General features: G+C 53.0%; 1 protein-coding gene and 1 pseudogene across 1 annotated transcript; both read right to left on the bottom strand.

Annotated features, from left to right (window-relative positions):
- Window positions 1-93: 93 nt before the first annotated feature.
- On the bottom strand, window positions 94-4418 carry LOC120650357 (probable N-acetyl-gamma-glutamyl-phosphate reductase, chloroplastic). Its single transcript, XM_039927472.1, has 14 exons — window positions 4028-4418; window positions 3207-3272; window positions 2979-3128; window positions 2795-2902; window positions 2539-2625; window positions 2325-2375; window positions 2181-2252; window positions 1812-1931; window positions 1535-1595; window positions 1367-1447; window positions 1178-1257; window positions 990-1079; window positions 728-856; window positions 94-630 (listed from the first exon to the last, which is right to left on the bottom strand). Exons 1-14 carry the CDS (start codon window positions 4079-4081, stop codon window positions 523-525), a joined length of 1257 nt encoding a protein of 418 aa, XP_039783406.1. The 5' UTR covers window positions 4082-4418; the 3' UTR covers window positions 94-522.
- Window positions 4419-4835: 417 nt separating this feature from the next.
- Window positions 4836-6759, bottom strand: LOC120650356 (annotated as a pseudogene).
- Window positions 6760-14394: the final 7635 nt, after the last annotated feature.

Raw genomic sequence — 14394 nt, 5'->3', positions numbered from 1 at the left:
AGTTGAGTTTCAAACACAAATCATGGCACTTATAGTAGTCTAGAAGAGAAGTTACTCTGACCAGTGATACCAATGTTATGGACCTGTGCAGACGACACAAAGATGAAACTTGAGATTATTTCAACAAAGAGAACTTCAACCTTCACAAAAAAAAATTGTAATGGGCTAACATTTGTTAACATAATACAGAAGACGCCCTAACTATATCCACCGATGCTGAGGGTGTCTGATGTTTCAAAATTGAGCTTACGCTATTAATTCCTTGATAATTATAACAAACAACAATGCAGTACAAGGCTTGTGATTTTATTGGAACCAAGCCACTCACCTAATACTATCACTGCACTGCTAAGTTGTCACTATTCTCTGAAAAATAAAATGACACAAGTCAAACTATATTTCCAAGCAAGTTTGACTTGATTGCATTCTAAAGGGGGCTCCTTGCCTCCAGACAGTACTCTGATGGAATGGAAGTTGTGCTCCCAAGCACTGTCATCATGGATGAAGTATTGACATGAAAGATCAAGGAAACAGGGGCTGGTATTGCAGTCCCATGTTCTCAGGCAGTCCCATCATCAGATTAAGGTTCTGCACAGCCTGACCAGATGCTCCCTTCACAAGATTATCTATCTGCAGAGTTGAAGCAGAGCACATAAAGACTACGCATCATGTAGGTAAGTGGTGTTATTTTGCTGAAAGCTTCTGCATGATAAGATAAGGTACTTACAACAGAGATGATGATGGCCCTTCCAGGAATTCTATCCTCAAAGACATTCATGATACAGTAGTTTGATCCTGCAACATGGCTCGTGTGAGGAGCCTTGCTACCATGTAACAGTTTGACAAATTCTTCACCCTGGAAAGATACAGTGATGAATGAACTCTGATGCTACACAGTGCAAAATCATACAATAGATTGACAGCTTCAGTGGAAATTATGGTCCTTCCTAAGTTATCATAGTTAAGCCAATATGAGCAGGTAAACAGACCTCATAAGTAGACTTGAGGTGTTCATACAAATCATTGGCAGTCACTCCAGATGCCAATTCAACATACATAGTAGATTGCATCCCACGTTTCTGTTAAACACCAGCAGCAGATACAGTGACTGAATTTTCAAAATGAGACTGGAGAATACGGAGTAAGCAAATAAAAGGATGTGCATAATTGCGCTTACCATACACATCAGATGTGGAGTAAAACTGATGGTAACTTTTGATTCAGCAGCATCTGTAAGTCCTTGCTCAATCTCAGGAACTGTCATTATTTAAATCTCAAAGTCAGTGAGGTAAGATATTGCCAGTAATAGGACAGATATAACAAAGCACTATGTAGCCAGTTGTAGCCAGTTGAGTATAAGAATTACCGTGTCTGTGGCTTGTTATTCCATAAGCGTGGATACTTTCGGCAATTTCAGTGTAAAGATTTGCCTCCTTAGCCCCACGTCCTAAAAGGATGCATGTATTAGAGACCATATCATTTATTGTTCAAGAAGAAATGGAAAATGAATGAGCTGTCTCAAATAAATATGTACCTGCACCACTAACCCCAGATTTTGCATCAATTATAATATTGGTCAACTTGATCAATTTTGCCTGCAAAGCAAACACAATATGCTAAGGAAAAAAGCTAGATATTGAAATACTAATAAACTATCAACAAATTTTGACATACACAGTATCAGAAATATAAGATTATGCTTGTAAGTATTACTCAATTCGATTCTATGGTATATCCTGGAGAATTTTGCCTTAATTGCAAATATGATCAGAGATAAATGTAGGATGCTAGAAACTTCTATTGAACCTCACCTTTACCAGAGGAACAAGCGGAAGTTGAATGGATGTGGGATAACACCCAGGATTTTCAACCAATCGTGCATTTCTTATGTCATCTCGATGAAGTTCAGTCAAACCATACACGGCCTCTTCCTAAAAGAGTCCAAGAAAAACATAGAAAAAATAAATTCAAAGAAATAAAACATAAGGACACTAACAGAACCATCAAAATACAATATGGAAGCCAGACCCAATTCATAAAAACAGTGCCATACAAGAAATCATTCAGAATAATTGATGACAACTCAAGTGCCACAACTAAATGTAAGAACTAAGAAATAGCCAAAGAGCAAAGACAATGCTAGTTACTGAACAAGGCTGAAGACGAAAGTAAATAAGAACCTGCAGTTCTGGCGCCCTGTGTGAATGGCCATACCATTCAGCATACTCATTGATGTCACGCAGTCGGAAGTCCTATAAGCAATAGTTTTTTCAAGAACAGCCAACGTCATACTTAGACAAATCAAGAGTGTGCGCAGAGCATACCGCAGAGAGATCAACAATCTTCAAGTGCCGAGGTAAGCCTTTGATAATTTCCTGATAAAAAATATAATTAGGTAGTGTATTACAAAGTTTATTTTCAAAAAAGTCTAGTGCTCCAAACACTATGCAAAAAAGTCTATGAAATTATTACATAATACAGTTTTTCAGCAATAGGCATGAAGAGTTTAATGTAAAAGCATAATAGCTATGAACAAACCTGGGTAGTACCATGTGGCAAGCAACAAAAAACAGCATCAACACCTGAAAAGTCAGCGTCTTTTACTGCAACCAGACTTGGTAGGTCCTGCAAATCAAAAGAATAACAAAAATACTCTAGAGTATTAATAACAAACATAACAAATAAGTTTTGATGATAGCAAGTCTATTACAAAGAAAAGTAGCACCCGCCCAGAGGTTTTGTTGTTTCTTACTAGGCTAAAGATCACAAATGGAGGGAGAGAAGTTTTTCTCACCTGCGATATCAAGTGAGGAAATACAGATCCAAATTGTTCACCAGCTTTTCTATCTGCAGTCATCACTTTTATCTCAAACTGAGGGTGGTTCGCCAGAATACGAACGATCTGTTAACAAGTGTAACAATCACATTAGCAATAAGAAGCAACTTCATACAAAATGAGATCAGAGTGATGGAACAACCTCAGCTCCAGTATAACCGCTGGCCCCTAGGACTGCAATGCGCACCCTGTCCCCTGATTTAGTTGCTGCTCCTGCTGCTGCCTTAGGGGAGAACAGCTTCCTTGGTGAAGAAGCAACAGATCCCCTCACACGGAGTGACAGGGATCCAACCTACAGCAGAGTAATTTTAGCATTTCAAGAACAGCTTGCCAACATTTACTTGGGAAGGACACACTAAACAAAGCTCACCTGCTGAGCTGTCTTGAGCATGAAACCAGCGAATGGTGGCTTCGAATTAGATCCAAAGATTCCATTCTGCACGTCAAAGAAATATTTTCAGTGCTTCAGAGTGCCAGGTCCAGAGGAGCATGCAATGTAGCTTGCTAAAACTTGGAACAATGTCAGAGTCAGAGCACAGAATCACTCTCTATGACAAAAGTCAGAGTACACTACCGGTGAGGGTGTTAAGAGTTAACATGCCATTTTCAAGGCACCATAACCAAGGTACTAAATAGTAAATACTGTTGTTACTTCTAAGCAGCTGCAATTGCGCCCGCAATAGAGTTTGCAGGAATGCTACCGCTACAATGTAGCGTTCCATAAATAGCAAATTGGGAATGTATCGGTCACTATAGCACTTGTAGGAGCGACAAAGCAGCCGTAATTTAGGCCTGGTCAGTTCATCACTAGCACACTATCTCATTACAGTATATACTTTTTTATTTCCGTTATCTTATTACCTTGTTGTATTGTAGATGTACGAGTAATGCCTCTACAAACTAAACTTAATTGGTAACAGGCATGAATCAGAATCCCCCAACACAGGCATCGATCAGAAGCTGGTAAAAGTGATAGAGCCTCCCAATCTAGCAGTCGAAGACTAGAATCAATACTGGGTACCCTAATCGGCGCGAGCCTTGACGACAAATCAAGCGGGGGCAGCCATTAAATCCGCCCACCGCCACCCAAAACTAAGCCGCCGTCGGCCCAACCCAATGGCACGACGATGTGTTGTCCTCCACAATGGAACGGGGGGAGAGCCGGAGAGGAAAGGAAGCATCGCCGCTGACCTGGGGAGCCAAGCCGGCACGGGCCGGAGCCGCCGCCGCCGCTGAGGAGGCCATGCCCTTCCGTGTCCCAGGCTCCCAGCGCGGGCGCGGGTGCGGGGTGGTGCGAGGGGAGCGTGCGACACCTAATGCCGCGGGGGTCGCGCGATGGCGCCCGTATAAATAACCAACCCCAGGTGGCGAGGCGAGGTCGCGAGGAGGGCGCCGCTGCTGCGCTCGTGGATGGCGGCGCGGCGGCGGCTACGGGTCCGGGGTTGGTAGGCCGCCTCTCTCTCTCTCTCTGGTCGTGGATTACGTGTTGGGCCGTTGTCTCCGGTCGCTGCGCTGCTTCTGCGTGCGGCGCCGGGGGCGGGCTTGGGTTTGGTGGCGGAGACAGAAGGGGTGCCGCCGCCGCCGCCGGCTGCGTGGTGGGTGGGGTTTGGTGAGAGAGGGGAACGAAGGGGGTCGGTCAAACAGCGACAAATGGGCCAGGCCCAATCAGCATGATTAGAGCAACTTTTTTGCCTAAACTTTACCGGGTTTGGGCGTTTGACAGGGTAGGATGACAAACAGTTGCATGTCTGATAAAAAATTTGCATCGGAGAATTTGAGACGATGACACGGAAATGAAAATATTATTGTTCCTACGAAAACCCGAGAGAGCAACGGAGTTTTTTAAAAAAAGAAAGATTTCCCCGCTTTATTCCATGGAACAAAGCACACAACACAAGGTTCAAAAGTATTCCAGTTCAAAGTTAGGTATTCGAAGCGCGTCCGCTAATCGAACAACAGTGCAAGAGGCAAACAGCATCAGTATCTTTGCGTCGCCGAAAAAAGAAACATCATCGATTCGTCGTCTCGTGTGAAATTCTACAGGTTTCCAGTTTCGTGACACGATCCAAAACGGGTGTACCATACCAGCGACGCCTGTTGCTGTCTTTCAGAGAGGTTCCATCCAAATTTCACAAAGTTTCTAAAAAGAGGTTCTGCCACAGATTTCAGCGTCGGTCTGTTCTAGCCGGCATTGCTACATTTTGTCCTCTCCTTCCTGAGATGCGCTATCTGGATGTTGTCGACATCCAGCTTCCTGAAGTTGCTCCTCCTCCTGGCGCAGAAGAAGTCGCCCCAGTCGTAGGCGTTGTACCTCGAGGGCCTCTCCTCGCTCACCATCTCCTCCAATGGCTCCACTGCCGTGCGCCTAGCCGGGTTGAAGAAGTAGGGGATGGAGAACCTCTCCTGCTCCGAGTTCACCGAGGCCCGGTGCTCCACGCTCTCATACCTGTCATTGCTCCACACCTGCACGCCAAAAAAAAAAAGATCAATTCGGGACTTGCTGCGACTTTCAGATTCTAGAATTGGCGAAAGGACTGATTACTGCTAGAAAAATTAGCATTAGTATACCAACCATACGGTGCGGTTAGTACCGGCTGCCCTGATCGGTACCGGTTGCGGCAAACGGTAGTGAATAGGATGAAAGGTTGTTTTTCTTGTAGCGGATCAGCACCTGGATGATGTCGCCGATGCTGACGACGGGCGAGCCGCGGACTCGCCTGACACGCACCCACTCGCCGGTTGATGGGCGGCGGACGTCGAGCCCACCGACGTCGTCGTCCTGGCGCGCAGGATGGTGAGCGCGCCGCTGTCCTTGTGGCGGCTGATGCCGAGGGCGAGATCGGGCCGAGGGCACGGAGGTCGGGCCGAGGGCACGGAGGGTAGCGGTTGACCCGCATGTACGTCGTCTGCTCCCTGAAGAAGCCGCGCAGCCGGTCGGGCCTCAGGTCCAGGCTCCGGGCGATCAACTCTAGCAGCCTGAACGCCAGCTCCTCCATCGCCGCCGCGAACTCCTCCAGCGCCTCTCTACCAAACAGAGCCATGGCAACAGGTGAGGTGCTGGTCAGTCCTCGTGTTCTTGCACGTATTCATGGCAAAAATGTGAGCAGAGATTGACCAAACAGAGGCGACCTGAACCCTGGCAGGTCGCCGTCGCCCGGCCACTTGTTCACGAACACCAGATCGCCGTCGGCCGACGCGGCCGGCGGCGGCAGCTCGCGCGGGAAGATGTCGAACACCTCCTTCCAGTCTCTGACGTTCCTGGTGTGCTCGGCGTCGTAGTACCCGAGCGGCGCCCGCTCGGTGCGCCGCACGGCCGCCTTGCGCTCCGCCGGCAGCGCGAAGAACGCGCGCCCGGCCTCCACCGCGCGCGCCGCCGCGGCCTCCGGCACGCCGTGGCCCACCGCGACGAAGAAGCCCCAGTCCCGGCACGCCGCGCCCACCTCGGCCGCGAGCGCGTCCGCGGCCCCCGGCGGCGGCGGCGTGGCTGCGAGCGGGGAGAGGTCGATGACCGGGACGCCCGTGGCCTCGGCGACGGGCGCCACGGGCCGGTGCTGAGGGGGCTGCACGAAGGTGCCGTCCATGGCGACGGAGGCTGGCCGGTCTCGTCCTAAGGTTCGCAGAGTGGTGCTCTCAAAAAAATAAAAAAAGCTTCACAGAGTGGTTATCTCCATGGCCGATCTTGGTTGTCCACTGATTCTGAAATTGTTACTGGCCATGATCGATCATGCATGTGACGACTGCAAATACGATACGACAATGCTCATATGGTTGTATTGTGTTGTTGTTGTTGTTGGCGGGAAGAACCTAGACATGCATGTGAAGTAGGATCGGTGCCTCGGTGGTACTAGCAGGAAGGACTGAGGAAGAAGTAGGAGGAGATGGGAATCTATCCGAGAGCAGGAGCAAAGGTGAATAAGGACGAGTTGCTGAGCATGAGGGCACAGAGCCGCCGCTTGTCACGACACCACGGATAGCGGATAGACACTGGCGACACGCATCAGGATTTGGGCTCGACGACGACGACGTCTTGCTCGACCGACGACATCCGAGTGTCAGACCAGAGAGGGAAAACAGAGGATTTCGCGTTAGTTAACTTTAACTTTATTCTCCGTCACGCGGTGGGTTTTTAGCTGCTAGCGTCACCCGATCCGAACGCTACCGTCGGACGGTCTACTCGAGAGAAATCCAGCCGCAATATTGTCTGATGTTATATGCAATAACCGGATCAAATGAAACACTTAGAATATATTATTGTAATATTTATTTAAACATTTGAAACATAAAAGAAAATCAGTGTTGGAGACATAAAAAACATGTTAAAAAATTATTGTTAGCCATCTGCTGATTATAAGAAAAAAATCTACCACAACATCTATTTTATGTTTTATGAAACATTTAAAATTCACATGAAACATCTCAATATAAATGTAAATTTTTTTTAGATTAAACACAGGCAACATGCCTGTGATGCATATGCAGCATTACAATATTTAGATCTATTTTTGCAACGTCCTCATAAAACACTTGCAACATTTTTTTTAGATCAAAGAAAGAATTATAATTATATTAAAGCTGAGTACATCATCAAGTTACAAGCACTCTCAAAGTACTCACGCACTAAGCTGTTCCAAAACTCAATTTCAAATCCAAACCTGTGTAAAAAATTAAATAGAAGGCCGCACGGGCAAACACTCAGCAAGCAGGCTGGGAACACGCGCCCAAAGAACGGCGACCAACATCCCTATAGGCTGGAACGAGCATAATCTTCTTCATTCTTGCGTCTTTCTTCTTCCTCTTTCTGCCACCGATGAAGAAGAGAGACTGATCCCAATCTATCCAATCCAAGACTGATCGACATCAGATTAGGGGACAGATTTATTCTCACAAGCCTTTCAGTTGGATCTAACCACGACAAAACGGAGAAGTGAACGGAGAAAATTATTCCACGATGACTGCACCATCCCCGCCTCGATGACGCCATCCGAAAACTTAATTCTCCATGTCGTCGCCCCAAGAAAGTTGCCGACGCCGTAGATGCCGCCACCTTCATCGGAGCTGCCATGAAGAGACACAATCCACCCTATCTCTTCACCATTGCCGGAGAGTAGAAGGAGGAATCAAATCTCCCATCCCACGAAATGCGGCATGAAGAAACCCTAGCCCTAACCTAAACTCGATCTATTAGAGACTATTGGAAGAGATGGATCCCCACTCCCTCCAGCCTCCGGCGACATGCCAGAGGTGGGAAGGGAGGAGGCGAGAGCCGGTGGATCGGCGAGAGAGGGCGCCGCCCGGGTCACCCTCTGGATGACGCGGGGCAGAGCGGTGCGCTGGAAATGTGGATTACCTAACACTTGCAACATTCTTCTGAAACATTTTAAACATATGGAATGTACGCTTACAACAAATGCACCGAAACCTGCCCCGCTGCACGAGCTCTGTCCGTGCGAGTCGTGGTGTGCAAACCCACAGCCGGGTGGCATAGTGCACTCGCCTAAACCCAGAGGGTGAGTACTCGGGGGTTACCCAATCTCGGTGGAAGAACGCGATGAACACAGCAGGTTTAGAGTGGTTCGGGCCGCCGGAGCGTAATACCCTACGTCCACTGTGTGTTGTATTGCTTGCGATCTCAAGAGGTTGAGAGCAGGGTTGTTCGAAGTGAATCCGAGCTTGTGTTGTGTCTGGCTTGGTGTGTCTCCAGCTCAGTCTAGAGTGTGCAGCGAGCGCCTCCCTTTTATATCTCAAGGGAGGCGCGTACATAGCCGTTGAGTCTCCGACAGGTGGGCCCAATGATGTAGTATAAAATAACATACTGAACATACATTATGACATTGGAGGCGACGGAGATCTCATTCCTGGATTTCCTTGCTCCGCCTGTGGGAATCTTCCATCCGGCATAACCATGCCTTGTCTTGTCGAAACGGAGCTAGGGTGTAGCTTGCGGCGTTGCCTGCAGCGTAGCTGAACGGGCCGTGTAGCTTGCGGCGTAGGCGGTATGATGAAAAGGTGCCTTGCCGTCGTATCCATTTAATGCGGCAAACGGGCTCTGCGCGGATGCGGCGGCTGCACTGTGTACCTCGGTAATATGCGGTCTACAGTGAGGCCTGACAAAGGCTGCCCCGCGTGCCGCAGCGGCAGAGCACGCCTCAACCACCCGCATTGAATGCGGTGGGTGGGCGAGTCTTCCAGCGGAAGACTCGCGCCCGCGCCTGCGCCTGTGGGACACGTGGCGCCCCCGGACCCGCCCCGGCGGTATGTTGGTTCTACGCGCGTGGGAGGTCCGGACGGATGCGGGGAGGCCTCGGACCCTTTTGTGGGGGTCCGAGCCCTCGGCTGTTGGCGCGGAGCTTCCCCTCCTCAGGGACACGTGGCGTCACCGGACCCGTCCCATAGCGGGGAGCGGGTCCGGGGCCGTTGGCCCGGTGAGGTAAGAGCCTGACCCATGGGGCCCGGCTGCTCCGCCCCTTATGGCGTAGTGATTTGACTCTGCATAACTTGAAGCCTCCAGGGTTAGACTATGCACGCTGCAGGAGTCTTGTCCAACTTTGACCATCCATCGGGTTTTTCGCTGCCTCGTCACATCGCAATGGCTTACTGACTCGTGGCCCCCACATACAGTGGTACAGCTAGTCATGCGAGCGACACTCGACATTGTTGCGGACAGGGTAAATGGAATTTTTACCACCAGCGCAGTTTCCGAAAAGCATGGTTATGCCAGCGCTTTGTACGCGCACGTCAGCTCAGCTTCCGCCTCGCTTCGCGCGCGGGCGACGGTTCAGATCCCGCCTTTTCACACCTTTGTTTGTTACCCGCCCTCCCTGACAGGCGGGCCTGGGCCCCCTTGTCATGGACTGGGCGGCTAACACCAGGCGTGAGCGTCGTTTGGCTTCCAGCGACGGTTCTGGGGCGCGCCGGATGGGTTAGGTTTCATAAAGGGCTGATCCGCATGCCGCACTTACTTTTCCGCATTCGCCTTCTTCCTTCCAAACCTTTGCGCCCCTTTGCCTTCGAGCCTCCTCGCCCCTTGCTCTTCTCCGCAGATTGTTCCTCACCTCCATAGCAAGATGGCGTCCCTCGTTCGTCCCCGTCGTTTCCAAACCGAGGAGGAACTGAACACGGTGCACCTCCTGCTTGGGTGAAGTCCACAGGAGACTGGCTGGGGGATTCAAGTAGGCTCGGTTCCCCTCGGTGATCTGCGCGCGGGGGAATTTGTGCTGTTCATTTTGCACATTTCCACCGGCCTGGGGCTGCCGATCTCTTCGTTCTTCCTGCTGCTGCTGGAGGATTTCGGCCTCCAGCTCCAGCATCTCACGCCCCACTCCATCCTCCTGACGTCAATCTTCGTCCACTTATGCGAGATGTTCGTGGGGGTGCGGCCCTGCGTCATTCTCTTCCGCCACTTCTTCGTCCTGGTGAAGTCCGGGAAGGGCAAGGATGAAGTGGGGGCGTACTACTTTCAGACGAGGAGCGATTTACGGACGCCCTACATCCCCGGGCTTACTGGCGAGAAGTGGGAGGATTGGCGCAAGGAGTGGGTGATCGCCACCACCGAAGCCAACAAGCGCCTCGTCATGACGACCGGAGGACCCGCCTCCGACCGCCAGTCCTGGAGGGCCAAGCCGTCCCTGCCGTTGGAGTTTGACCCCGTGCTGAGCAAGATCAGGGCGCTGGCGGAGAGCGGCCTCACCTCGATGCACGTGCTCGGGGACTTCCTGAAGCGCCGGATCGCCCCTTTGAAGCAGCGGCCGCGTCCTGCCTGGAGCTTCACCGGGCCCCAAGACTGCAGCAGGACCCACCGCGGGGAGTACAGCGATCTGACCCAGGAAGCCCTGGAGGTCTTGGTGCGGGCGGTGACGGGGGAGATCTTCATCCCGGAGCACCTGATCCTTCCTCAAGGTGTCGTTCCTCTTTGTAAGGACTCACGCCTGAGGACTGCGGTGCTGGCAACTCTGCCGACGCTCGACGACGGTGGGCTAACAGCGCGCCAAACTGGGGGCAACCCGGACCGTGGGATCCGGATCCCTAGTGCGTCCGGGGAATAGGCCGTGCCGAGCGCCACGGGTCTGGCCCCACTGCCAAGGGCAAGCAGGCCGTGGCTGGTAGCTCCTCCGCGAGCGGTCCCAGCCAGGCCCGGAGCAGCTCCGGCGCATCGCCGGAGGAAGCGAGCCGCCGCAGGTTGCACCACAGCGACGGGACCCCAGTTATGGTGCCCACCGCAAAGCGTCAGAGGACCGCTGAGGACGCAGGCCAGGGTAGCTCCCGGGCCCCCGGCTCTCGCGGGACCCCTGGAGTAGCCGCGCCGCCACAGCAGCCACGAGGTGCGCCTCCGCTGCCGGGAGGTGCCTCTCCACGGCGGCAGCCGCAGCAGCAGATATGAGGTGCGCCTTCGCAGACGCCACGGCAGCAGCAGCAGCCTCCACCACCACCGCCACCACCAGGGCAGCAGCAGCAGCCCCGAGGTGCGCCTCCGCCGCCGCCACGGCAGCAGCTGTCGCCCAGCCTCCGTGAACGCTGGAGACCCGGCGCTTCGGGGTAAGTGTTCTTCCGTTAACTCCCCTTATTCCCGGTGCTTCGCTTTTTGCTGAAGGCTTCTTCTCTTTGTTTGCCAAGGCCTCTCGCCCATGCAGCTCTTCCACCGCCGCTGGCTCGTCAGCGGGGTCCAGGCGACCGGCGCCTCGGCGGAAGCGACGACGGATGTGGGGACCTCGGGTGCGATGACCTCCGCTAACCCAATGGCGCCCAACGCGGTGGCGGCGGATGTGCCAGTGCCAGGCGCAGCAACGCCCGACGCGGTGGCCCCCGAGGCCCCGGCTACGGCGGCAATCGCGCCGACACCGGGTTTGGCGACGGCGAGCACAGCGGCAGCGGGCGTGGCAACGGCGAGCACCTCGGTACCCGAGGTCCCAACGTCTGTGCCGGATATCCCCTACCCCAGCTCCCAGCCTGCAGCAGAGGAAGAGCTAGAGGTGGTCTCTGGTAGGCGGCTCCTGCAGGGTCCCCCAGAGAAGGATGCGGTTCCCCTCCCCAGGTGCTGGTCCGGCGGACAATAGAAGAGGCGACCTCTACCGCCGAGGCGGCATTCCGGCGGGAGTGGGCAGCTCTATAGAGCGAGTGTCAGCGCCTCGGCGACTGGCATATCCGCCTAGAGGAGCGCACGAAGGCCGAAGCCTCCTGTGCCGCCGCCGCCCGGTCCGAGCTTGAGGCCGACCTTGAGTCCTACAGGAAAGGGCTCCGGAAGGTGTTCGACCAGGAGCTCGCGGCGTTGGGACGGGAGAAAGCCCTGGCGCTGCGGGAGGAGGCTATAGCCAAGGAGGAGGCTAGCCTCGCGGCCCAGCGATCCGAGTTCGAGTCTCGCAGCCAGGGTCTCGGGGTCCGCAAGTTGGAGCTCGACAAACTCTCCGAGTCCCTGCATCAATGGCGCCAGGAGCTGCAGGAGACCGCCAGCCGACAGGCTGTTGCCGAGATAGAGCTCGAGGGGGAGAGGAAGTCCCTTACTCGGCGGGAATCCCTCACCACCAGCATGGAGCAGGCCCTTGCGCGCCAGCGCGAGTGTCTTAAGAAACTGAAGGAGTCAGCAGCGCGGAAAGAGGCCTCGCTCCTGGAGAAGGCCCGCCAGCTGGAGGCGGCTCAGGCGGCACTGGATGCCCAGGTGCAGGAGGCGGTCCAGGAGGCAGTCCGGAAGATGCAGGAGGACCAGCGCATGGGGCCCAGTGAATCATCGGCTGGGCAAGCGAAGCAAGCTCAGCTCTGGTGCCACTTGGAATGAGTTCCATCCAAGTGGCGGAGCCGCCAGCTTCAATTGCTGACGCCCTCCTAGTGCTGAACTCTGCTTCAGATAGACTCTGGCGCCTGGAGCCGATTCTTGCTGGCCACCTTGATGCCGAGGGCCGCGAGCTATGCCGGATGGTGGCGGAGTACATTTTGACCTGCATCCAGAGCCACGACCTTGCCATCTCGCTAGCCCCCATCGTCGATGGTCCAGTGGCGGAGACGGAGGCCTCCGCTCGGGAAAGCGTGCGGGATGTCATCGACTTTGTAGCTGCTTATTTCAAGCGGGAGCCTGTAGATTCCTGAGCTGGACTATCACAGCAGGCGGACTTTTGTTTTTTGTGTTATGTAAAACATTGTACTTGTTGAAATTTTAATAGAAGAAAATTTCAATTTAGTTGTTTGTCAGTTGCTCTGGTTTGTGGTATGCAGCACCCCGGCGCCCTGGCCCCCTGGTAGATAGGTTCAATTGTTAGAACCTATTTGCCATCCGAGCCGAGAAGACGCTCCGGACCCCCGTATGAGGTTGAGCAAGTTTCCTTGGGCATAGGGGTAGCATAGATTGCAAGTCTAACGCGTGTCGATTTATTCCCTGTATAGCAAAAAAAACTACAGAGAGGAAAATCAAACTCACTGGGATGGTAGCAATGATACTGCAACTTAGCTGTTTGACGCATGCAGAATCGATCCTTGGTGTCTGGCTCAAAGCGAACGCTCCGGGCCCCTTGGGAGACAGGCTCAGTTGTTTTGAGTCTGTCTACCACTGAGACTGGACCTCGATCTGCATGAAGCCTTAAAGCGGATGCCGGGACCCCCTGGTAGGTAGGCTCAATGGTTTAAGACTAGCTACCACCAGTCAAGGCCTAACCTGCATACCACTCAAAGTCAAAGCTTAGTAGCAGGCCCGCGGGACGTATTCTAGACCGGCCCCCAAGCTAGCACGAGGTCCGGGGCTCTGGATACGCAGGTCCAGACAGCTCAATGCTTGTTACAGAGTGGTGGAGTGTGTAGGCTAAGGGTACGGAACCAGGCTAAGGCGCTACACAGGGCTTCGGACCACTCCAGGAAACAAACACGACTTTACCGGACCTGGCTCCGACGTTCCGGACCCCTCCCTAGCAGTGGGTGAGGCCATTCTGTCGTACTCAATCCTTTGAGATATGGAGCTGGACCTGGCGTGTAGGACTTAGGAAGCCAACCCTTGAGCTAGAACGATGTCCGGGCCCCTAATTACCCAGCTCCGGGTACTAGAGCACTCGTTACAGGGTGGTGGAGCGTGTAGGCTTTGGGTACGGAACCGGCTAAGCGGCTACACAGGACTCCGGACCACCCCAGGAAACAAGCACTCCCTCTCCAGAGCAGGTCCCTAAGGGTCCAGACCCCTCTCCCTGCAGCAAGGGGGTCCGGATCTGTACGGCAGTCCGGCAACTCAATACAGATCTTAGCTGTAGCGACAAGAGTGAAAGTTCGCACGGGGGTTAGAAAGGCAAAAGCTCGAGAATCGAAATGCGAAATAAAATTTTGACACAAAGACAGAACTGGGGGCAAATCTTCCCTTTGCAACTTGATATACATGGCTTGCGCGATGGATGCCAGAGACCGGGTTTATGAGGACGGACCTCTACCGCTCTGGGCCTCGCGTTAATGCTAGCCGATGGTGCGATGGACGCTAGAGGCCGGGTTTACGAGGATGGACCCCACCGCTCTGGACCGCACGCTAATTCTATGTTATTACAAAGGAAAAATTCATTTTTCTGCTCTGTCTATATGTAAAAATTACGCAGATGCTC

Source organism: Panicum virgatum, chromosome 9K (genome assembly GCF_016808335.1).
Source record: "Panicum virgatum strain AP13 chromosome 9K, P.virgatum_v5, whole genome shotgun sequence".
Lineage (NCBI taxonomy): Eukaryota > Viridiplantae > Streptophyta > Magnoliopsida > Poales > Poaceae > Panicum > Panicum virgatum.
This window is presented reverse-complemented; position numbering and strand designations above follow the sequence as displayed.